Here is a 24,618-nt window from a genome sequence, read left to right as displayed (position 1 = left end):
ATCGCTGTATTTATGTGCTTTGTAGTTGACCGGAGATTAAAAAAATATTTTTGGCGGAAAAATACATTTTTATAGGCAGCTTGTCCTCTAGCACAGCAGATGAGTCAAGGTCACATGGTTTGTGATGTGTATTAAGAACGATCCATATTCTCTACCTGGCTAAACAAAATAGGCTTATTTTTGTTTTTTGTTTTTTGAACTTTGCTATCAAATCCAATTCAGGACATGATTCTGACATTTAGGTATGAGATTGCTGCAGTAATACCTAACTCAATTCTATGTAAAGAGGATTCTATCTCAGAAGACTGTTTGATTTCAGAATGTGATCAGTTGCGGTATCTACCTTGTGTCTGGTCAGGTGACCAAGCAGGAGAGCGAGATGGAGCAGAAACCAGAGGATGGGGCCTACGTGAAGGGGCTGTTCCTGGAGGGTGCTCGCTGGGATAGGGAGAAGATGGTGATCGGGGAATCGTACCCCAAAATCCTTTTTGACCCTATTCCCATCATTTGGCTCAAGCCAGGAGAGATGTCCAAATTTCTCCATGAGAATATCTACGTCTGCCCCGTTTACAAGACCAGCGCCCGCCGTGGCACTCTTTCCACCACCGGACACTCCACTAACTACGTGCTCCCCATCGAGCTTCCGTCAGACAAGCCCCAGAAGCACTGGATTAACAGGGGCGTAGCCTGTCTGTGCCAGCTGGATGACTGAGCTGCTTCTCTCTCAGTCCCTTCCCGAAGGACACCACCTTCCCACTGTTCTTACAGAAATAGACATTATACTGTGCTGCTGTATTACACACTGACAGCAACAGACCACTATCCCATAATTGCCAAATCTTATGCAACATGAACGATCGGTTTATACTGTGAGTTTCAGAAAATGTAGGATTTTTTTTGGATCGTATGTGTTAATATAGAAATCCAGTTTATGTTAACAAGTCATTGCTAAGGCCAGTGATGCCGTTTACATAAGCATGTTTTAATGATTTACTGGCAAGTCACTAAAACGAATAAGAAATCTGTGAGGTATTTCTTTAACATATTATTAACAAGTAGTGTGATCCAAAAATATATTTAAATATGTTTGTAGTGTCTTTCTGCAAAGTTGCATCAACTACTTGTTACATCAGGTAATGATCTGGCATGCAACTGGCACTCCAAAGCACTTTATTCTCATGAATTTAGCAATTTATTTCTCAGTGTGGGATTTAAATTATACTACTGAATCATAAACAAATGTGTTTGTAAAAAGTCATATTTTATTACACAGAAATAAACCCCATTATATTATATCATACAATACTGTATAACTTGATTTAAAAAAATAATGCTAAGACATAAAAATTCCTTCAAGTAGATGGCAATGGCAAAACGATATATTGGGGGGCCTGAACACAGATTTGACTGCATCGTGTGGAGTATAGCTCTGAAATGTTTACAAGAAGAATTAACTTATGATATTGCACACTCATACAGAATGAAGAGAGCAATTTTATCACCACATCAGAACAACTGTGTATTGACAACAAGCATGCTGAGAAAGGCCTCTGTGTCATGCTCCGATTAAACATGGCCCCCGTCTCCATCATACCCACATTCACAGCGTCCTGCATCCTGGCCTCAGGCTCACGCCACGAGAACCGTGACATCATCAGGAAGTCTCATCATGTGGTCCTAAGTAAATGGGCTTGGCCTGCTTCCTCAGTCTCACTTGGGCACGTAGCTTTCTGCCTTTCTGAGTGGCAAGCCCCATTGGAGGAAGGTATGTCTGCAAGAGAGCAGAAGATATGGTCGATGCATTTTTAATCTCGCACTCAAATGTAGTTATGATTTTGAATTACTACATCAAATTTAGTTTACCAGAAATACGGGCCTTGTCAACTGAGCAGAAGTTTTGAAGGTTTGTTTTCATCAAAGAAAGGAGAATCACTAAAGAGAGTGCTACAGTGAGTGTGGTTCATTAACAGCATGCTCACTTACCGGCCGTGGATATGGATTCCGATAATGTAGCCCTAAAAAATAAAAAAAAAATTATAATTTGGTGGGCTTTTATAAACCACAGAAGAAAAAGATTGACAGAAAAAAACTAAGAAATCTAAAGCAAACTTGGATTTCGATGGAGACATTTAGATCTGACCTCATGAGCTGTTTTCAGTTAGCTACACCATTTAAAATATTTTTCAATATCATTATAAAGAAAGTTAAAAAATCTCACCAATTTCTATCCTTGCTTGGCACTCTTCTACGCACATCTTGATGGATTGTGGGTCGGTAACCTTAAATGACATAACAAGAAACTAAGCCATCTTACAGTACACAGTAGTTTCATGAAGCTATTGATCTTGATCCCAGAAAAGAAGCAGCCTACCTGCTTGTTCTGTCTGAAAAGAGTCTGTGCTTCTTGAGCTATGTAGAGTCTCTCTCTCTCAGTGTCCTGTTGAAGTGCAGACTGTGCCTGCCAACTCCGAGCAATGCGCAGCACCCGTCTGTACAATGAGAGAACCTCTTGCCTTGTAGCTGCCGTCATCTGGCCTAACGGGCAAAAAAAACCAAAACTGTTCACCCAGGTCATACCACTATAAGAATTTTCACTCCACAGGTGCAATGTCGACCCCACTGATATTTACATTATATGAATGGCCTGAAAAAGGTTAATGTTCATACACCTAACATTTCAGATTGTTCTGAAATGTTTCCTGTAGTTAGAAAAAGTTAAGCAGTCTTGTATCATGATTTTGAAGACATAAAATTTGATCTGTGAGAAATAAAGCTAACTGAGGCACCAAAATTGGGCATTTTTGCTTGGTATGGTTCCCATAATATTCATTAAACATACTATGATAAATCCTATATTGACATAAATCCTTCCAAATAAACGTTCGAAATCCACCCACAGACCCCCCGAACCCCACCCTAATCACACCATAGTAGAGGGCAACATCACTTCTCTATAGTTGGAGCATGGACCTATGACTTGGAGGACTGTTTCTTTATACTTTTGTTTACATATTCCCAGTGAATATAGCAATTGTTAGCTGCCAACTGTGGTATGCTAGTTTGAAAGTTGATTGTACTCTTCAAGGGTTCTGAATTTCTGTATGTTTACACTAGGACTCGGAACTGTACTGTCCTCTCAGGTCCACTTTTGCATGTGTTCTTGTGTTTGATTTGCACTTTGTTGTACGTCGCTCTGGATAAGAGCATCTGCTAAATGCCACGTAATGTAATGTAATGTAATGTAATGTTATTTTCCTGGCCAGTACAGATTAAGGAATCATAAATATTTTTGTGCCAGCATACAGTCATATGCTCCCTGGTTCTGACCACGTAATGGTGCTGACAACAAGTCTTCAATGTTCATTTAAAGCTTTACTTTCAAATTATACCGATTTAGACATGACCCTGAATTTGTAGTGGACCTGATGCTACTCTCAACCAAAAGGGTGGACCAGTACAGAAACTGCTGATATCCTGGGATTTTCATACACAACAGTCTCTAGAGTTTGCAGAGAATGGTGCAAAAAATGAAAAACATCCAGTGAGCAGCAGTTCTGCAGACAAAAATGCATTGTTAATGAGAGAGGTCAGAGGAGAAGGGCCGGAATGGTAGAAGCTGACAGGAAGTTTACAGTAATACAAATAACCATGCATTAAAACAGTGGTATGCAGAAGAGCATCTCTGAACACACACAACGTGTCAAGTGGATACGCTACAGTAGCAGAAGACCAATACGTCTAATAAAGTGCTCACTGAGTGTATAATGGATCATGAAATGAACAACTTCAATGACAGATTAATCTCTTAAAGAGGAAAATAAACACTACAGTAAATTCACAGAGATTATATGAAATGGGTGGAAGAAAAAGTGCTCCAAGCCATAGCTCCATGCTACCAACTCAATGTAGAGAACTGATGTTATACTGTTTGTTGGGTGGAATTCCGTGGGTGGATTTTGACCATTTACTTGGATTGGATTAATCGTTGTCAGGAAGAGGATGGAACAGGATGTTGAGTACTTTATTTACAGAATATTATGTAAAATACCAGAATAGAACATGCAAATGCAATTCACAAACCAAATTATATTTCTACAAAATAATATTAAATGAATGCTTTTCCATTTCAAGATGTTGAGTGTCGAAATCCACTTTTTGTGGGAAATGACATGATACGGTATCTCGAGGTATGAGATACAGTAAGTTTCATTACGTATAACATCAGATTCACAGAATTTGGCACGTATAGGAGAGTAGTCGACACTGTCACAGACCAAGAGTTGAATGAAACAGCCAGGCATTGGACAGTTCCCACAACTCACCAGAAGATGGCAATAAGTGTATATAATGTATGAAAAATCTTCCAAACGACAAATAATCACACAAAAGCCGTAACAATAAAATATACATAATGGGCAGGAATGTAGGTCTAGAGGTCTATAACATACAAATGACAAAACTCACAGGGCAACGTATAACACCTCTTTCTAAAAGTAGGTGCAACAAATCACAATTAATTCCATAAGTTATATGTTGCAACTCACAGTTGCGATTGTTGAAACACGGTGGGGTATTCCGATAGACAGATCAATGTCGGTGGCGATACTGAGAGGAATTCAAGATTAGACCATTATGAAATCTTCATTTACGTGAGCAAAATCGATGGTATTTCACATAGCTCATTGGAAATAAAGTGATAAATAGGCTTATGGTTTTAAAAACTTGAAAAGTCATATTAAAAGACACATTTCAACGGTAACAAGCACACTTATTTTACAATATAGCGCTAGTGACTAAGATATTTTAGTAACAGTTTGCTACATTTTATAAAGCCAACAGCTGCAAATGCTACAACAAATAATAGCTTCTCGTCTAGCTACAATACATGTCCTTTAATTTACGGCACTCGAAAAAATAATTACAAGAACTCGATTAGCACACAAGCACAACAGCTTACTTAACGTCAGATTCTGTGCCTCGCCATCTGACCATATTATTACTGCTAGCTAAGCACACATCAAATATGCAACTAGCAAGCTACTGTTGCGAAAGGGGATCAAATACATTAACAGTAGATGCTTCCATTTTAAAAGATGGAGATTTGCAATTCCACATTTCTTAATATTTCCATATCTAGCTAGCTGGTTGGTTGGTTCGAAATGAACCAACTTGACCTACCTTCCTAACGTGTGTTGCCTTCTACTCTTGTCGCTTCATGGATGACGTTTTGCGTGCGAGCTCCTGCCGAGTGACGTTCTGCACAAGCAGCTGAGTCTGGGCTGTAGAGATCACTGCTCCGCTGCAGGAAGTGATGCAGGGAAAATTCACATTAATGTACACTCAATTTGGGCAGCAAAAAAGAGAGAAGAAATAAAAAAGAAACTGATCTATATCCGCTTTCCCCACTTTAGCTATTACCTATACATTTGAAGGGAGAGGTAATGATACAGAAGAGTTAAAGTGTTATGTTAAAAAGCAGTCGGAAGGCAGGACTTTTATCAATTCGAGAAGGCTGTTTTGTCGTCTAACCTGTGTGGGACTTAGCTAAAAGGCTGGGAGTGATGAGTGTCAAATTCTCGACAGTATATTGATTCATTTAAAAGGTAAGTATATTCTGATCTAACTGAAATAGTTATTTTTCAAACAAATCGTCATCTAGCTATTTACGTATTCTGCATTTTTCAACTTTATAACTATCTGCGGAAAACAATATTGCAAGCTACCTAGCTTGCTAGCTACAGTAGCTAGTTAGCCAGTCAGCCACTTTTAGCGAAAACGATAGCTAAAGCTAAGGTTAGGCTAGCTAGCTATATGTATTTAGCTTAAATAGCTAGCTATCTTAAGCTAATTCACAAGTCAACTAGTTAACGTTAACTTGTTATGTTGCAGTGTAAATATATATTATAATTTGATTACTAGTGAGTTTATTAGCTAACGTTAGATGGATAATTATAGGTTAGTTAGCTCTCTTATTATTGTTGTTTGCAAAAGTCCATATAATCAGCTAGCTAGCTACTAACGAATTACTTATGCAACCAGTTTTTATTGAAAAACATTACAGTAGCTACCTGTAATCTATTTATGGCTGGTAGTTACAGCTAGAGCTAACTGTGTTTGTAACGTTAGCGACCATAGGGTTTTATTTCCTAAGTTATGCTGTGCTGTAACAATTTTGCTTGATCAAAAGACTGAAACCTTACCTTTGAAGTTTCATTTTCCAGTTGAAATAACATGGCTATTGGGGGGGAGGGCTAGTAGAGCGAGTAGTTTTTATTTATTTTATTAAGTACCTAGCTAGCTATAATGTGGTTTTTGGTAGTCTAACTGTATTGTTTTAGCCACGTGTTAAATATTGAACGTTACTTTTGGCATCTGTTTGGGGAAAACTATAAACCTGCAAAATCGCACCTAAAAGTAAAGGTGAAGCAAGATATATCTGCGATTTGTTTTAGTCTTGCACATTCCCGGTGGTCGTCAGTTTCTGTAACGTTAGCTATATGAACGGCAGGTCTGAGGCTGAGCTTAATGGAGCTCAAGGAGTGTATTGATGTGTCCTTGTGATGACGGTATCAGTGCAGCAGGCTTATTGAACATTTTTAATTAAACTGTGCTGTGTGGGAATGGGCTCTCGGGTCAGGGGGACCGACTTTCAGATAAGTTATCAGATGCTAAGAGCAGAGGTGGAGCTAATGACTGAGCAGACACGTTCTGAATTGATTTAACGATCTGTCTCTAACCTTACGTGTCCTCTTAGCTCACATTTCCCCGAAAGAGAGGTGTACTGCGTGTCCTCCTAGTTTGTCTAAATTAACCAAACCACCAACGTGATTTTTGGAATGCAATTACGCAACTGATCATGTCAACCCATGTGTGTGGCGGTTTTGTCTGGTAACTGCAATTTCTAAATTTGCTTGTGTTCCACAATATTGGAAAGAAAATCATATTTACTCAAAACCACAGAATGTTTTCATCAAATATCTTTTGCTTGGTGTTATGAAGGCTGTTTTGTTGCTGGTCTCCAAGTTGCATGTTTTCAATCCACTTTCTTAAAATATGGAAGGGACTTTCCATTGTTAGGTGCTTATAAACTATAGCTGGACCTTTCTCTCCAGAAATTCAGCGCTCAAATATTAGTATGTGCTACCATTGAAATACAGTCCATCTGTAATAAAATAGTCAATTATGCCTGTCATTTGGCATATTTCTTTTTTTAAATCTCCTTGTTTTTGTTTTATTTTCCCATACTGTCTCAGTATGTCCTGCACAGCACTGACTCCATCGTTCAATCCTGCCACTCCATACATCAATGCAATATTTGAGGCATTATGTTTGTTCCAGAACAAGCTCATGTTGTGAGGGACTGGTGTTGTTCCATCAGAGACCTTATGCTTCCACTATTTATATATATATATTTTTTTTTTTTTCTTTACATAGGCAGCATAAGCAGTTGGCAACATGACACCAGTGTGAGTGGGGCACTGATAGTCCTCGTAGAGTCGCTGACAAAGCTATGGAGAATCCTTGCACTAAGGCTCTATTGGGCTCCAAGTGACGCCACTGGCACTGAGGCCAGGAGGGCGAGTGGAGTGCTCTATTGCCTTGGCAGAGCTGCCCTGGGGGAGGGAGGGAGAGGGAGAGGGAGAGAGAGAGATCTGCTCCTGACCTCCTCAGTGCAGTGCTGTAATTAACTGGCCTCCTGAGGTGAGGTCACAGCAGAGGATCTGCTGCATCAGAGCAGCTGACCTTTCAAGTTTTATTGAGCTCTGCTTTTATATGGATGGTGTGGTTTGCGAACCCTTTAAAATGCTGATCATTTTTGTAGCAGATATTTTAAGGCATCAAGTTGTCTTAAGTAATGTTTTCTAGTACCAATGTTCCCTCTGTTTAACATCCCTATAATACAGGGGTCGGCAACCCTGGTCCTGGAGAGCCGCAGGGTGTGCTGGCTTTCGTCTCCACCTTAAAATAAGCAACCGATTCAGACCCAAGAAACCAGGTGAGGTGAGTTAACTGTGTAATCAACGGCTTTCATTGATCAATTAATGCCAAGTAACAACGAAAGCCAGCACACCCTGCGGCTCTCCAGGACCAGGGTTGCCGACCCCTGCTATAATATTATGGAAGACGACAAACATTTTTTTCAATGATGCCGTACAAGCTGTCGTTCTACTGATTTTTGTGTTTTATCAATAAAGTAGAAAACTAGATAGTTGCAGTGTTTCTTCCTGAACCTTTTTTTTTGGCAATACTGCAACTTGTTTTTCCAGTTTCACCAATTTAATGTACTGTAGATTGCCAATATAAAATATAGGCTACACACTGTTACGGAATTATAAAAAATTAGGTTAGGTCTCAATGAAAGTATTTAATGACTATGTACTGTAGCTATCCAAGAGGCAATAATAAAGGAGTTTCTGTGACATTAAAGGGTTTTATTTAGAATCCCAAAGGGTCATGTAATGAGACAAAAAGTAATATCATATGAACTGGATTGAAGTAAAATGCCTCTAGTTTTTTTTTAAGGTGTTCACATTGAACCTGAATATGCTTTTTAGTGCCAATTCTGCTCTTAGTACAGTGGTAGCACACACACACAAGGGTTTACAATAACAATTTAATTACAATTGTCAGTCCTGCTATCAGCATTAATTGAAAACCTTTTGTAGAACTGTTTTGAGGTGCATGGTACATAACCTTCGGTCAGTCCAAAAACATAGGCTCACCCTTCGCCCTAAGTGGGCAGTTTTCTTTTTTCATTGTGAAGCTTGGCTTTAGCTTAATTTTGCACAAACTCTTTCACAGCTACTACCATTATATCCTTCACTAATTTATACACTTCTTTAGAATTGAGCATGAGCGTCACCTGACTTTTTTTAGTGCACATTTGTGTAGTTCCTTCACTTGGGTAGACTAAGAGCACATGTAGCTAATTGTTTCCACTGGAATGTGTTTTGAGTGGGTATGTCTCTGTATAGTGTGCCATGATTATGCTTTCAAGCAGTATGGGTAGTATATAAGCATAGCTTTCACCAACAGAATGCTCAAGACCAGTATATTGGCCCACACAATTTCACTGTGCTGCGTGACTCAGATAGGCCGTAGTGAATCATCTGCTGAGGAAGAAATAGTATTTCCTTAGTGTGTCTCAAGAAAGCAATCATCACATAAGCTGTCTGATGAGAATAGCCACACAAGCATTAGCATTAGCATTAAATGAATACATCAACAGCAGATGGACAACATGTCGGTGTCATAAAATCAGAGTGGATAAATTAAATTGATGAAGGAGGAGTATTCAGAATCACAAGATGTAAAACAGGTACAGGAGGTCTCTGCGCTCTGTGGAACATGGCCATAGCTGAAGTCGCTTTCCCTGGCCATGGTTTTCACAAGAGCTGCCCTCTGTGCAACGTGCCCATGGTGCATACCATGAATTGGACGTTTAAATTTGTCTTTGAATTCAAGAAGGTAGACCCAAGTTGATTCCAAAAAACCCAACACTCTCACCCCTTTCAATCGACAGTTCTGTTCTGAAGTCCATCTTCATTTCTATATTTTGTACTCCCCACATTTATAGTTTGAATCAGGGCACCAATGCAGTTTGGTAAGGGCACACTGTGTTCTATTTGCTGCCAGTGCCAGCAGCCACAATTTGTTTAAATAGCAGCAAAGAAATCCACCAATGTGCTTGTTCACCATGCCCTGGTGTCTCCCATTGTTTTCCGGCTAATGTACCTGGGGCATACATTTGCTAATTTCACATCCAGCATATGTCTGAGGACTGTGATCCATTATCCATGTTACACACAATGCTGTAGGTGGCCATGGAAAAACACAAGCCCCAGCCATACAGTGACGGCACATATTGCAGCTGTGTGGAAAGAGGGAGGGAGGGAGGGAGGGACCGGGCCAAGTGGTGTCAGCCAGGATTATCAGATTAAGGCCTTGGGGTTGTCAGGCCGGCTGTTCTAGGCCTCAGCTAGAGTCACTGTTCACAGGTCCCACATAGATGAAGACAAGTCCTCCATAGTTAAAACCAGAGAAACTGGAACTGTATCTTCTACAGCTAAAACCATAGGAACTGGCACCTTGGCCACTGACTCTGTGTGCTATGGAGTCACACCCCATCTTTGCCTCTATCTGATTAGAAAGTATCTAGAAATACTTTAAAGTATTTTTTTCCCCATGAATTTTGTACTTTGTACACATGAATGGGAAACAGTTGAGTGTTCTCCACTATAACCTGTGGGCTAAGCCTAGAACCCAACCACTTTATTTAAACTGGTGATGTAAGTTAGCCACACTGCCTGACAGCATCAATGCTAAATGAAAGCCCTGTGCTTTATTTACGAAACCAGACATTACTACACTTTAAAAAAAATTCTGCAAGATTATTGAATGTTTAAATAATCAGACCTGTTGGTACGACCATCTTATATCAACTGGAGGAGGTGGAATGGTTTCTAGGCTTACAGGAAAAAGAAAGTCAAACAAGCATGTAAGTACAGGATGCATACCATGAAACATAGTTTTTCAGTGAGTTCACTTTTCAATGATGGGATTTTTTTTAGCTGTCTTAACTTGCCCATTGTGAAATGGTGAAAGGTACTTTCCAATAGTATAATCTGCAGGGGTTATATCAAGTCAAAGTATTGGCCTTATTCTGTTCAGCCATTGTTTTTAGTCGATATAATGACTGAATTGCTGTTTTTCTCTCACTGACCCATACCATAGAGAAGCTGAACGTGATTTTTTAATAGTGTTTTTCCTTCACCGGAGAATGTCAGGTCACTTAATAAATTCCTCTGTTTCGCCCTCTGTTAGCTCTGTTAATGTGTCCTGATGTTTTGTACATATTTAAAACGGCCTCAAACTCACTGCCTCGTGGAAGCTAAACATTGTTTCCACATTGTAGCTCCAGGTGAACTTGTCATCAGTCCAGCCTAACCCAGCTGTACAGATCACCTTACTTGGCTGTGGGCGATGGGTGCTGTTTGATACTAGATTCCATGTGCAAATTAGAAAATCTTTCCCATCCATACGCATCCTTTTTTCTTCAGTGACAATGAATAAATAATATATTGTAGTGCAGATTTATATGATGGTTAACTGCAAACTAACAAAAACTTAATCAACTATTTCATAACGTTTTAATAGCCTTTCATATACAGTAGGGTGCAAAAATTTGGGCACCTCAAGTTTAAATGTCTGTTACAATTAGTCTGTATGCGATTGAAAGTAAACCTGATAAAAAAAAGTGATGCAGAATTAAACACGAGACCTTTCTGCAAATTTTAAGCAAGATTGCTTTTTATTTTCATTTTCTACTGTTTATAAATTATAAAAAGGAAAAGGGCCCTGTGAAATCTTTTGGATTATTCTTTGTTACTTTTTAAAAAGATGATTACTAAGGTCCAGACCCAAGTGATTTTCTTATTAGGGCTTCAGCGAGTCTGTGATTATAATTACAGGGCTGAACTTTATATTCTGAAGTAACTCCATGCCTTCTAAAGTATCCAACTGCAGTGGCTGCTCTGTCTGGTGTTAACAACCATGGGTTCCTCTAAACCAGGGGTCACCAACACGGTGCCCGCGGGCACCAGGTCGCCCCCAAGGACCACATGAGTCGCCCGCAGGCCTGTTCTAAAAATAGCACAACTCACTAGTGAGCTGCATCTAAAACTTACCAGTCTCTCCTGGTGGCATTCTCTTCCGCTGTCACTGCCGCCAAAGCAAAATACTATCAAACACAAATTCAGAACTCCGCTTCTAACCCCCGGAAACTTTTCTCTATTTTCTCCTCTCTCCTCAACGCACCGCCTCCTCCTCACTCCTCCTTTGCTGCTGATGACTTTGCTGATTTCTTTGATGAGAAGGTCACAGTCATCCGCAGATCCTTTACAACCACTGCCCCCCTCACTGTGCCCTTCCCCCCCTCTAGGCCCATCCCTTCGTTTTCCACTTTCTCCCCCCTTACAGACTCTGATGTTTCTCAACTCCTGCTCTCCTGCTAAAAAAAAGCCTACTCTGGATCCCTCCATCATCCAGAACTACTGCCCGGTATCTCTTCTTCCTTTCCTTTCTAAAACTATAGAACGAGCCGCTTCTACTCAACTTTCTTCTTCTTTTGTAACAACAACCTGCTAGACCCCCATCAGTCTGGTTTCAGATCGGGCCACTCGACAGAGACTGCGCTCCTCTCCGTTAGTGAGTCACTCCATGCCGCACGAGCAGCCTCCCTCTCCTCTGTCCTCATTCTTCTAGATCTCTCTGCTGCCTTCGACACTGTGGATCGCTCCATCCTCCTGTCTGCCCTGTCAGCAACGGGCATTTGTGGCACAGCCCTGCACTGGATTGAGTCCTACCTCTCTGGTCGCTCCTTCCAGGTTGCCTGGGCTGGTTCGGTATCGACACCTCGGCCCCTCGCCACAGGAGTTCCCCAGGGCTCAGTCCTAGGCCCGCTTCTTTTTTCTCTTTACACTCGCTCCCTTGGCCCTGTGATCACTTCACATGGGGTATCCTACCACTGCTACGCGGACGATACCCAACTCTTCGTCTCGTTCCCGCCGTCTGATACGCAGGTTTCAGCCTGTATCTCTGCTTGCCTGAGGGACATCCAGAGCTGGATGGACAACCACCATCTAAAGCTCAACCCATGCAAGACTGAAATGATACTCATCCCTGCTAATACCTCTCCTCATCTGGATCTCTCCCTTGGGGATACCACACTCACGCCATCACCCAGTGCAAGAAACCTTGGCGTGGTGATGGACAGCAGACTGTCCCATTCCGATAACATTGCGGCGATGACCCGGTCTTGCAGGTTCTTCCTATACAACATACGGAGAATCCGCCCCTTTCTCACCCCCGACTCGACCCAGCTGCTGGTCCAAGTGATGGTTCTATCCCGCCTGGACTACTGCAATTCCCTCTTGGCTGGCCTCCCAGCGTCCGCCATCAGACCCCTCCAACTTATCCAGAATGCAGCAGCTCATCTGGTCTTCAACCTTCCCAAATACTCACACGTCACCCCCCTGCTTACTTCCCTCCACTGGCTGCCTGTCATGGCTCGCATCAAATTCAAAACATTGGTTCTAGCCTTCCAAGCAGTTAAGGGGTCTTCCCCAGCTTATCTACAAACAATCATCAGACCCTACACCCCTGCCAGACCTCTTCGTTCAGCCTCCATAGGCCGCTTGGCACCTCCACCTCACGCTCACGACTACTGTCTGTTCTGGCTCCACGGTGGTGGAACGAACTCCCCGTTGAGGTCAGAACTGAAGAATCTCTCCCCACCTTCAAGCGCAAGCTGAAGACACACCTCTTCAAGCAGCACCTCTCCCCATCCCTCCCTACCTCCCTGTGAACCTTAATTGTTGTCTCTGTGACTTGCTTTGTGTATCGGTATTTTTAGTTAGCTAGGTAAGCAGTGTTTGGATAGTGAACTTTGGTCACTTTTGCTCTGTTGTTTGTTTCTTTGTTCAAAAAAAAAAAAAAAAATTGGCCCTCGTCCTTATCTTTGTTGTACAGGTAGCAGTTGACATTGTACTTCCCTCTAGGGTCTTTCAGCGAACTTATCCCCGGTTATGGGTATGCACTTTGTTGTACATCGCTCTGGATAAGAGCGTCTGCCAAATGCCAACAACGTAATGTAATGTAAAATTTAATTTTATTCTGTTGCTATTTTTTTTTAATCACACTTGCATTTATATACATTTAAAAATGACAATATCTTAAAAATATGTTTATTATACATGAAGTTTAGATAAGTTTAGGTGAACTCTGACCTACTCTAGTTCAAAGGTCAGTATTGTGCGCGTGACAAAACAAACTGGTAGCCCTTAGTATGACTCAGTACCCATGAAGTAGCTCTCAGTTTCAAAAAGGTTGGTGACCCCTGCTCTAAACAGTTGGATTTCAGAATGAAGATGGTTCATTTCCACCAAGAAGCAGGCTACGAAAACTCTCTCAATGTTTCAAACTACCTTTTTCCATTGTCAGAAACATTATTAGAAAATGGAAGATAAATGGGATTAATGAAGTCAAGGCAAAATCTGGAAGACCAGGAAAGATTTCAGATAGAATGGCCTGAGACCTGGTGAGAGATGCTAAGACTTACATGGTAGAGTTGCCAGAAAGAACAACCCTGACACAAAATTAGGCGTGTGAAGTATGCAAAAGAAAACATTGAGAAGCTTGAAGCTTTTTGGAACAATGTGCTTTGGGCTGATAAAACCAAAGAAAGTATGTTTTGAGTTCTTCTCAAGCTTTTGTTGAGAAGAACACCTTGCCAACTGTGAAGCATGGCGGTGGATCCATTATGCTTTGGGGTTGTGTGGCAGCTGGGGACACAGGAGAATGACAGGGTTCCCAAACTTTTGCACAATGCCGTTTTCCTTTTTTTAAATTTTGAAACTTAAAAATGTGCCGTTTTTAATGTTTCAAATAAAATGAACAATATTCTCCATGAAACAGGTTTCACAATTATTGTCACCCCTTGTTTAATACTTTGTGCAAACAACCCTGGTGAAGATAACAGTCATGCGTCTTTTCCCTAAAATTTCTGATACGGTTGGACAACAGATTTGGAGGGATTTTTGACCAGTCTGCTCCAACTTCAGAATCATAGATATTATTGGGTTTGCCCTCATGGACCCCCATCTTCCGTTCAGACCACAGGCCTGGAGTCATTATCCTGCTGGACAAGCTGCCAAATTTCCTGCATGCATTTCCTGGTACTTTGTTGAATTAATTGTGCCATTGATCTTAAATAGTGCTATTTGACCATTTCTCCAAAACATCAATGACCCACAACCATATTTAACATTAAGTGTGAGGTGCTTCTTCTTGTATGCATTCCTCTTTTGCCCCCAAACACGTTGATGGTATGTATGGCCAAAACATTACATTTTGGTCTCATCTGACCATAGCACTGTCTTCAAGTCATAACTCCAATGACGTTTGGCTCCATGTTTGGTTTTGTTTATTGTGCACAGTAAGGAATGTTTTCGTGTCACCCTTCCAAAGAGTTTGGTGGTATGGAGGTTGCCTCTGGATTAGCAGCTCCTTGGCTTTGGATGACAAAGGGATTTTGCATGCTTTTTGCCTCATGTTTGTACTCAGGAAGTGAAGTGATGGAAGACCTTATTTCTGTTGACTAGAGAAATTACACAATATAGTAACTTTAGTCTGAGATTAACTAAATTAAATATATTTTTATTGACAATTTCATTTTGTTGATTTTATTTACAGTAATTATTAGGGGTGCCAATAATTATGACACTTATGTTTTTCAGAAAAAATGAGAACTTAAAAAAATTAAAAAACATTGAAATGTTTTGTATTGAAATGTATTGTAATAAAAATATATAGTTATACATAACCTATAGATTTTTTATCTGTTATTATCTGCCTTTTTTGCCACCAGCTTAGCCATCATAAGAGACCTTTTGAGTAAAGGTTGAACCAAACTCTGCTCTGCTGTATGTGTTCACTTTTCAGGATGTGCCTCATCTTGGTTGCCTGAGCACTGTCCTTTTTTAAATTCTAAAACAGGTCTTTGAGTCAAGTTATCTAAAAATGCATAAATTAAGTAGGCTAAAAGGATGGTTTTGCTCATGCTTATTTTTGAAACTACTTTCAAGAACATGAATTGGAACTTCCCATTTTAAAAGAGATTCATTTTAGTTTTGTCCACAAATAGTGGTGCTGGATTATTGGCGAATACAAAGGTCCGTTGCTCCAGGTGATGGAATGACCAGAAAATGTATTTATTCAGTATTTCTTATACTGAATAGTATCCCATTTAGAATTAATTATTTTATTTTGGAGTTGTTGAAAGATCTGTTTGTACAATGAAATATCCCACTACAATTGTAGAAAAAAACTAAATGCAGGGGGTTAGGTTAAGTATGATCCATCCTGACAATTTTTCTGTGTTGTTAAGGAAGGATAATTCACCAAAAATCTGCTCTCTTGCATGTGGCTTTCTTTTATTATTCTGGGTAACATGTTCAATATTATTTATCTTACACCCCTGTTACCCCTTAATATTGCATTAAATTCCCAGAAGAAACTAGATAAATTGCTTCACTCAGACACAGCAGCTGTGCCCGAACACAGAATCCAACTATAGCCCTCAGGTCTGGGCTCCAGTGGCCTGGCTGGTATATCATATGCTGCTCATGGTAACCAAAGGTTGTCTGTCTGCAGAATTGCGGATGTCCATCTCAGTGCTGCAGTATGAAGAGATGATTCCTCCTGTGCACATCACCAATGCATTCTGAGAAAATTCTGTAAGTATTCCCCATTTTTGTGTTCTCATAACCTTCTGAGATATTGTTTAAAGATACAGGACTTTCATTATTTTGTGGCTAAACCTCATTGTACTCTGATCTGGCTAACCCGATATGCAAGACTCCAATCTCAATGACAAAATAATTTTTGGAATATATTTGATAAAAATGAAAAGTTCTGTGTTACTGCATTTGCTTTCATTTACATTGTTTTGGTTTTTTTTAGATTGTTGTACCTCTCCTCTAGATCCTGTATAATCTACTTTTTACGTAAATTTACTTGTATAGTTATTTTAAGTAATCTCATGTAAAATATAAGGATTCATCACTTGGGAAAATAACCATTGGTTGTGACATTGTTCACTTCGTCATTTTCACAATAGCATTTGGCAGACTTATTGTTCACGAGTCATTATTGAGTCTCAAGTCATATTTGGACAGAAATTCGTCACCTTGGGTACTACTCCACCGTACTGTAAACCTGATTCCCAAAGGAGAGAGATGTGCTGTTCTCCCTGCCAGTGCCCTCACTCTCTGGATGGCACCGGGAATGAGGGTTAAGTACCAGCATTGCAAGACTCCCCCAGAGCCAGTAGCTGTGTTTTTGTTATTGTGGTAATATTTTTCCTGTTGATAAATTAGTATAGTGGAATTCTTCCAGGAAATGTGTATGTACAAGAAGTAAAAGGCCAATTATTTGGTTCCAGGCTGGCTCAACTCTAGTCTGTCAATCAACATGCTCAACTGTCAATCACAGAGCTCTCTTACCATGTGGAATATTCCGCAAAAGAGAAACATGGCCTCTTTTACAGGTGAAAGAAATATGCAGCTTTGAACCACTGTCCCTGAATTACTTATGATATAAGACTTACTTTACCTTAAAATGTTGATCGTTAATTTTCCAGTTTTCTTTGATTTGGTCATATCTGTGGTCACTCATGGTGACAAAAGTTTGTTTTCACACTCCAAATAGCAGTGTTCAATGAAAACGAGGCTATTACTCAGAGTGTTTATTTTTCTTAGAAGATAATCTGGCAGTTGAGAAGGAAGAATGCCTAGAGACAACCAACAATGTAGCCTGATACTGTAATATTGAGCAACATAATTTTAAAGATGCTTTTTTGGATTTTAGGCAGAGTTTGTCAGGATTGCCACAAAGTTAACTCATCCTTTTCTGCTGGTCTCCTTTAAATGCCTGTGGTCCCTGCGTATTTATAGTGCAGTCTTTTAGTATGTGGACAGTGGGACAATTTCTGTTCTTTTGGCTCTTGGAATTATACCACTGTCCAAATACTTTAGGACAGCACTGTAGCTTTGTACCGTATTAAATGAAAAGATCCTGGGCGAAAAAATACTGATGGGTTTCCTTATGTAAAGGACCGATCTAATAAAGTATATGGAATGATGTACAATTGAGAATTATATGCTGTAGAAAGAGTAGACTTGTTTAATATTTTCTTACGATGACGGATGCCTTCATGGTTGTATGCTTTCCAAGAATGGAGACTGTCTTCACCTGCTTGGTCAGAACGTCACTGTTGGACTCTACCCTGTCTTCCCTGGCAGCGTATGATGGTGTGCTGAGGGGCGTGGCTGGGCGTGGAGGCGGAGCCAGCCAGGCCTGAAGCAGAGAGCGGGGGAGAGGAGGAGGACAACCACCGGGGCTGAGAGAGACATGGGCCAGTGCGTCACCAAGTGCAAGAACCCATCGTCATCGCTAGGCAGCAAGAGTGGAGACAAGGATCCGGGGAGTAAGTCTCATCACAAGAAGGGCGGAGGCGGCGGCTTTAAGGAGGAGCCGGGCCCGGTCTGTGGGAAGTCCACCGGAGACCTGCTGGCCAACGGCACCAAAACCATGGAGGTGATGGCAGAGCCGCCGGTCACCCCGGCACTTTTGGCCGACCCCCACAAGGAAGACCCGTCGGGCAACGGTGAGGATTTCTCGCTGCTGCGCATCGAGGAGCTCTTCGCCAACTACAAGGACGAGCAGGACGACGCCGTCCTGGAAGAGGGCATGGAGCGCTTCTGCAACGACCTGTGCGTGGACCCCGCGGAGTTCCGCGTGCTGCTGCTGGCCTGGAAGTTCCAGGCTGCCACCATGTGTAAGTTTACAAGGTGAGACTGCACCTGCGGGCGGGGGGTTAGTGTGTGGTAACTGCCACCATGCGTAAGTTTACAAGGTGAGACTGCACCTGCGGGTGGGGGGTTAGTGTGTGGTAACTGCCACCATGTGTAAGTTTACAAGGTGAGACTGCACCTGCGGGCGGGGGGGTTAGTGTGTGGTAACTGCCACCATGTTTAAGTTTACAAGGTGAGACTGCAACTGTGGGCGGGGGGTTAGTGTGTGGTAACTGCCACCATGTGTAAGTTTACAAGGTTAGACTGTACCTGTGTTTGAGTCCCAGTCTGGGCCTTTCTGTGTGGAGTTTGCATTTTCTCACCGTGTCTGTGTGGGTTTCCTCCGGGTACTCCGGTTTCCTCCCACCATTCAAAGACATGCACGTTAGCCTACTTGTTAACTAGCTAGCCAGGTTGCTTTCATAAGGTGATGATATCGATAAGCATAAGAACGTATAACTTTTATCTTAACGTGGCTAGCTAGCTAGCAAAAATGATCATTGGATAAGTCAGCATCCTTACCTTAACTATCCATAGTTGATACCATAAGCTAGCTTGTGAAAATTCAGTCTCCCAAGATGAGGGCATATCATGGTGGTAGCTATGGCAACAAACAACATTGTGTGGAAAGTGGGGGCACGGTCTGTCTGGCTAATTGACAGTTCTCACTACAACGCCCAGACAGTTTGGGTGAACTTTTTGCTTCGAAAAATACGTTTTAAAATACATTTAAATGACTGAATCATACAAAAATATGCACATTTGTTTTGTTGTTGCCTAAAGTCAATTGGCAAGTGTCACATTCAACCACCATTTTACTCCTTTCAAAGTATGCCTCAGAATAAACATGTAAAGGCTAGCTGGCATTTCACTCAAGTTATCTCAAAACCACTATATCTGTGTAATTGGGTATATAACTATCATCAAAATTACACTATTCACATCAACTTTCTCCTCAAAGTCACTTTGTTCAAGTACATCCTAACAATCGAATCAGCTTTTTTAAACAAACATTTCTTGGAGTTTACATTTGCTCCATTCAGGTTTTTTTTTTTGTGTTTTTTTTAGTAAGCTTGTATTGTATATTAAAAATGAACTCCTTGTCATTTCTGAAAAAGGAAACCTTCAATTTGAACTGAATTACCAACACTCATTTCTAATTAATTGCATTATCGCAGAGTGAAAAGAGGCAATTAGAGAATGTAGAACGCTCCATTTTCTTGTAACATAGCCACTTCTGCGTGTTAAACCGTCCTGCTGAAGGAAAGTGCTGAATTATCCTTCCTTACAGATACAGATACAGATGCTGGTTAGGGTTTCTTGGATCCATTGCAGCAATATATTTATTGCTTGTGTTTTCTGAGAACCAGGAAATGCAAGATCAGCATATTCTGCAGTACGAACACCGACCGACAGACCACCAGCGTTCTTGCATCACCTCATCGCAGTATATGTGCCACGACAGTCTCCGGTGACACTAACACTGATGGTTATCGATGTCTCAGATCGTGGGCTCCTAGGTGTTGCATCTCTTCAATAGAGCTGGCACCATCCTCCGTTTCCTGCACTCACGGTAGAGCCATGTGTGGCATTTGTGAAGCTTTGGGAGATGGCGGTGATGGTGTAGCAGCAGGCCAGAGGAGCGGACAGATTGTTTGATTCTCAGCAGCAGATGGATTTCAGCATTGTTCTCCCTAATCTCCCCCTGCGCAGCTCACACGCTCAGCCCCCGGCAGGTCTCTGCTTACACCAGTTCCACTCACCTCTGTTGACTGACAGGGCTGCAGTGCTGGAAGTGGGTCAGATTCTGCCGTTCTTCACGTGGGCACTCCATTAGGGCCTGAGGCTTCATTTTATGGGTGCTGTACGTTGTGCAGGGTAGATATCATGCCAGTTTAAAGCAGTCAGCGAAACGGGGGCGATTGCTTATTTTTCCCTTTGTGGTGTAATTGAAACAGGAGCGTGACCAGCTCTTAAATGGATTTCAACCCGAGCCAGTATTGAAGATCAAATATTTTATTCTGCACCTTGGAAGCTGTAGGTGGCAGCATCTGACCTCATCTCTGTGTTCCTGTCATTTAGCATGACTGCTCTTTGATTAGCGAAAGGGTTTGAAATATTTACACTCTATCAATCCACCCACTGGGAGGGATCTTCTGCTTCGTGCCAGAGGCATCCTGCTGCCCATCATGATGGCAGAGCAATTAAATATATACAGCCTTCAGCAAATGCAACGGATTCTCAGGCGTTGTTTGCTTTGAACCACACTTATGGATGTGATTTTTCACACATGCACGGATGTACTGTGTGAATGTTCTCTCCAACATGATCATGTGAAAGCCTCTTTATTAATTGTCATGTTAAAATATGTTCTGGGAAATGACATGCTCTGTTCTGTGCCTCACTGTATTATAGGAGGAAGAACATAATGTTGGTCATATTGAGGATAGGATATACCATGGTTAAAATGCCAAGGTTTTTGTATATTGGTCTTTGGTGTGAAAATATTTCATGTGGCATTATTTGATCAATAGCAAAAATGCTACATTTAATTTTGGAATGCATATGAGGAAATTGAGACATTTTAAGAGTGGTAACAACAGAGGAGAACAGGACATTCAGCCATCTCTTATTATCCCTTGCCATTTTCCAGAAAAAAAATACTATTTTAGTTTACATATTTTTGTGCGTAAATATCAAGGGTGCCAGAAATTATGGAGCCACTATACATAGAAAACTTCAATGCAACTAACACTAGCCCTTTATAAAGTGTAGACTTTGAACTCTTGGGGTCTCTGCCTCTACTATGCGGCCTGACAAGCTGTTTCATGCTTCGACTATTCTCCAGGTAAATATATTCTTCATGATCTGTATGTAGGATTTACCCTTTTCTAATTATCACCTATGAACCCTTGCGTTCTTGTTCTCTTATTTACTGATTGTGTGCTAGTTTTGGTGTGGTATCAAGTAATGGATTTTTACAGATCTAATAGTGCTGTGGGCCAATGTCTTCTCTTGGGTTATAACTTTGAATTTTTCCTCTTGTTGTAAAACACCATACAGTATTTATGTATAGGTGGTTGTCCATCATCTTTGTACTTTTACAGTGCTGGCACTGGCATAAATGATAGCAAGCTGTAAGCAAAGCTGGAAAGCCAGAGACATGGTTTTTCTGTCAGAAACAATAGTAAGTTCTATGGAGATGAAGTCCAGGCTGCCATCCCAATCTGTCACCTCAGCTGTGATGATGTGTGCTACGGCTGTGGTCACAGATGGTGCTATGGAAAAGACAACTCATACCTGATCAGTTAATATCAGCATGGACAAGCCTGTTTCCAGCTCTTGAGTGGAAATTGGGGTATGTGATCTCACTTGATGTCTATGCTCTATGGAACATACTTTTGCGGTCTCTTAGCTGTTTAAGGAGCCAATTTAGTTATCTCTGCTGTGAATGTCAATGTTAAGGATCTTCTCCACACAGAGAGTCTTTAACATCAGGATGTGGTGCCAGACTTTGCCGACACCTTTTTTTCTTTCTGTTTTATTGGATGCGATTGGCATGCTGCTGTTGCAAATCTAACTGCGGCAGTTTTTCAACGAAAGCGTGTAATGGCTGTGTCCTTGGCTTTTTGATCTGCAGGTGCGTAGAATGTAAGAGCAGTTGGCCTCATTGTCAATGGAAGACTGAGATAAACTGTCTATGTGCAGGTGTTGGCGTCAAGTTAATCTTCAACTGATGATTGATTGGCTCTGTGGTTTTTTTCATTTCACTTGCAAGTTTCGTTTTTTGCTTCTTCTTTTTTTTTGAGGGGGAGGGGGGGTACAGTCCTGGCGTTCCCCCATTTTCCTGCTTTCCTGTGAAATAAATTATCTCTGTCTTTGTAAAAGGCGTTATACAAATGAAACGGAATTGAATTGTCAGCAAACAACCTCTCCCTTGCTGTTTGCTTATACCTGTGAAAAGTCTCCCCACCTGCTTTATGGCAGTGGCAAAGGAAAAGGAGGTTCCTGACAGCCCTTTCTCTCCGCAGGAAGGAGTTTGTGGAGGGCTGCAAAGCCATCAGGGCGGACAGCCTGGAGGGCATCTGCGCTCGGTTCCCCTGCATGCTGCTGGAGGCCCGGGCGGAGGACAAGTTCAAGGACCTGTACCGATTCACCTTCCAGTTCGGGCTGGACTCGGAGGAGGGCCAGCGCTCGCTGCACAGAGACATCGCCATCGCCTTGTGGCGCCTGGTCTTCACCCAGGACACGCCGCCCATCCTGGACTGCTGGCTGGACTTCCTGACGGAGAACCCGTCCGGGGTGAAGGGCATCTCGCGGGACACGTGGAACATGTTCCTCAATTTCACTCAGGTGATCGGGCCCGACCTCAGCAATTACAGCGAGGACGAGGCCTGGCCCAGCCTCTTCGACACCTTCGTGGAGTGGGAGGTGGAGCGCAGGAAAAAGGGGGAGGAGGAGAGGAGGTGTGCCCAGTCCCCCAGCACAGACACTGAAGACAACGGGGCGGGGTCACCACACAGCGGCCACTGACTAATCAGCTTCGGGGTGTCCATGGAGTTACACAAGAAGTAGATTCTCTGTGAAACATTGGGTGAAAAAATCTATATTGTTATCTTTAGCATTATTATTATTATTATTATCATTGGGATTTTGTGTTTTTTTTTGTTGTTTTTTTTTGTTTTTTGGTTTGTTTTTTTTAGTAATGGGTTTGGATGGATGTGCATCTGTGTGAGTGTGAGTGTTTATGTGTGTGTGCACAAGCACGTGTGTGTAAGGTGGGGGTAATTTCTCCAGCACCATGTCCTATTTGCCTTGTTTTATGAAAGGGCTCTGAAATACTATATTATGTTTTTATTTAAATTATTGGGTTTTTAAAATCAGCCATGCAGTTGCTTTTTAAACAATAAATAATCCAACCCTCACCAATCCCCCTAGAAATGTTACTTTGTCCACAGGCTCCTTCACCATTTCCCTGTTGCTTTTCACTGAAGCAGCAGGGAACCAGATTGCCTCATTTCTCCAGATCCACATGCCTCTTTCTCCACATTATTTTATTTCTCTCTTTCATTTGAATTAAGCGCAAGTTTTTCATGGATTGCAGTAGTGCCACAGCAAAAGCATTTTTAACAGTAGCTTCTGACTGGGAATGGTGCCGTTTGCATTGAAAGCAACTTAACTTCATTTCCTGTTATTACTGTTTAATATCAAATGCAGTGATTCATAACAGTGTTATTCATTCAGTGCCATTCCTTGAATAACTGAAAGTGGACCATTACATAAATTTATTTATAGATATATATATATTTATTTCCCTACAGTCTGTTGTTGTTACTGCTTAACAGGCTGTTTGGGTATTGCTGCATTGATACACCAGGGATACAGAGATGTCACCTGTAGTCTACTTCCCACTGCCCCGTTCTCTAATGGCCTCTTATGTTAAACCAACAAAATACCAGGGGAATGATACTCTCAAAGTGGACCCTATAATACGGGAAAAGTACTTCCAACGAGTAGAAGTGTCCAATTCCCGTTCCACCCATATCCTTAATGATCTGATTGAATCTATTTGTAACTGAATTGGGTAGGTGTACCCCGTACTCTTCAGAGGGTGGGATGTAAGAGTCATGGTAAATGTGCTGTATTGTAATCCTCTGGGCTCTGCCAGAGTTGTGTATCTCAGGCTTGCAGGCAGAATGTGCTCTACTGAAACGCTGTTCCCACCTGCACGACTCCCGCCTGCACCTGAGCTCCAAGCGTGGATGTTTCCACTCACTCCACCCACACCAGAGTGTGACCTAAATAAAAGAGGGCTTGGGTTGGGTGTTTTGCCTCTCCAGGGTTAGTTGTGGCCAAAGTGTTTTTGGTGAAAGTAGGCTTGAAAATTATTAGCTAGCTTGCTTTATAAGCCTTTCAAGATGACCCTACAGAACTTTTCGCTGGTAGTCAAATTTCTCTAAAGAATAATGTTGTCCCCCGTAAATGCCTTTGTTTTCCAAGTAAATATGTCACTCCTGTTCATCCTTGATTTAATAAACACAAATGTGTTTTAGAAAGTCTTCTCCTTTATTTACTTGAATCTCAACAATGGTGGACACAGTACTTCTACCATGAGAAAATGGTCAAAGGCAATCGCAGACCTAAAGACCGCCTTCAACCATTTTCTTAAACATTTGCTAGGAGGCACCTCCTACAAATTAAATTG

General features: G+C 41.5%; 3 protein-coding genes across 10 annotated transcripts in view; 2 read left to right on the top strand and 1 right to left on the bottom strand.

Annotated features, from left to right (window-relative positions):
- Window positions 1-1,279, top strand: part of dnah3 (dynein axonemal heavy chain 3) — a 40,986-nt gene extending 39,707 nt beyond the window's left edge. Inside the window, exon 61 of the mRNA XM_061230458.1 lies at window positions 359-1,279. Coding sequence (XP_061086442.1) covers window positions 359-712 — 354 coding nt within the window. The 3' untranslated portion in view covers window positions 713-1,279. The remainder of the gene's footprint in view (window positions 1-358) is intronic.
- Window positions 1,243-5,299, bottom strand: lyrm1 (LYR motif containing 1). Of its 3 annotated transcripts, none has more exons than XM_061224987.1 (6): window positions 5,179-5,299; window positions 4,545-4,605; window positions 2,372-2,535; window positions 2,219-2,279; window positions 1,984-2,015; window positions 1,243-1,771 (listed from the first exon to the last, which is right to left on the bottom strand). In XM_061224987.1, the coding sequence occupies exons 3-6, from the start codon at window positions 2,528-2,530 to the stop codon at window positions 1,655-1,657; spliced, it is 369 nt and encodes a 122-aa protein (XP_061080971.1). In that variant the 5' UTR covers window positions 2,531-2,535; window positions 4,545-4,605; window positions 5,179-5,299; the 3' UTR covers window positions 1,243-1,654. The 3 variants fall into 3 exon arrangements, with proteins under 3 accessions (XP_061080971.1, XP_061080980.1, XP_061080985.1); XM_061224996.1 differs by lacking the exon at window positions 5,179-5,299 and adding an exon at window positions 4,958-5,169; XM_061225001.1 differs by lacking the exon at window positions 4,545-4,605.
- dcun1d3 (defective in cullin neddylation 1 domain containing 3) lies at window positions 5,274-24,469 on the top strand. Of its 6 annotated transcripts, XM_061224976.1 has the most exons (6): window positions 5,274-5,603; window positions 7,905-7,996; window positions 16,213-16,295; window positions 16,737-17,107; window positions 17,862-18,410; window positions 22,445-24,469. In XM_061224976.1, exons 5-6 carry the CDS (start codon window positions 17,971-17,973, stop codon window positions 22,944-22,946), a joined length of 942 nt encoding a protein of 313 aa, XP_061080960.1. In that variant the 5' UTR covers window positions 5,274-5,603; window positions 7,905-7,996; window positions 16,213-16,295; window positions 16,737-17,107; window positions 17,862-17,970; the 3' UTR covers window positions 22,947-24,469. The 6 variants fall into 6 exon arrangements, with proteins under 6 accessions (XP_061080960.1, XP_061080941.1, XP_061080925.1 ...); XM_061224957.1 differs by lacking the exon at window positions 7,905-7,996; XM_061224941.1 differs by lacking the exon at window positions 16,737-17,107.
- The last annotated feature ends 149 nt before the right edge of the window (window positions 24,470-24,618 follow it).

This window comes from Conger conger, chromosome 2 (assembly GCF_963514075.1).
Source record: "Conger conger chromosome 2, fConCon1.1, whole genome shotgun sequence".
In the NCBI taxonomy this organism is placed as follows: Eukaryota; Metazoa; Chordata; class Actinopteri; order Anguilliformes; family Congridae; genus Conger; species Conger conger.
Note: the sequence above shows the minus strand (reverse complement) of the source record. Positions and strands in the feature narration are given on the sequence as shown.

Bases quoted from the DNA above. Each gene is read 5' to 3' on its own strand.
- lyrm1 (XM_061224987.1), bottom strand. From the start codon at position 2,530: ATGACGGCAGCTACAAGGCAAGAGGTTCTCTCATTGTACAGACGGGTG. The intron at 2,016-2,218 runs GTGAGATTTTTT...TTTATTTTTTAG, and splicing joins CCAAGCAAGGATAGAAATTG to GGCTACATTATCGGAATCCA. The intron at 1,772-1,983 runs GTAAGTGAGCAT...GCTCTCTTGCAG, and splicing joins GGAATCCATATCCACGGCCG to ACATACCTTCCTCCAATGGG.
- dcun1d3 (XM_061224931.1), top strand. From the start codon at position 17,971: ATGGGCCAGTGCGTCACCAAGTGCAAGAACCCATCGTCATCGCTAGGC. The intron at 18,411-22,444 runs GTGAGACTGCAC...TTCTCTCCGCAG, and splicing joins ACCATGTGTAAGTTTACAAG to GAAGGAGTTTGTGGAGGGCT.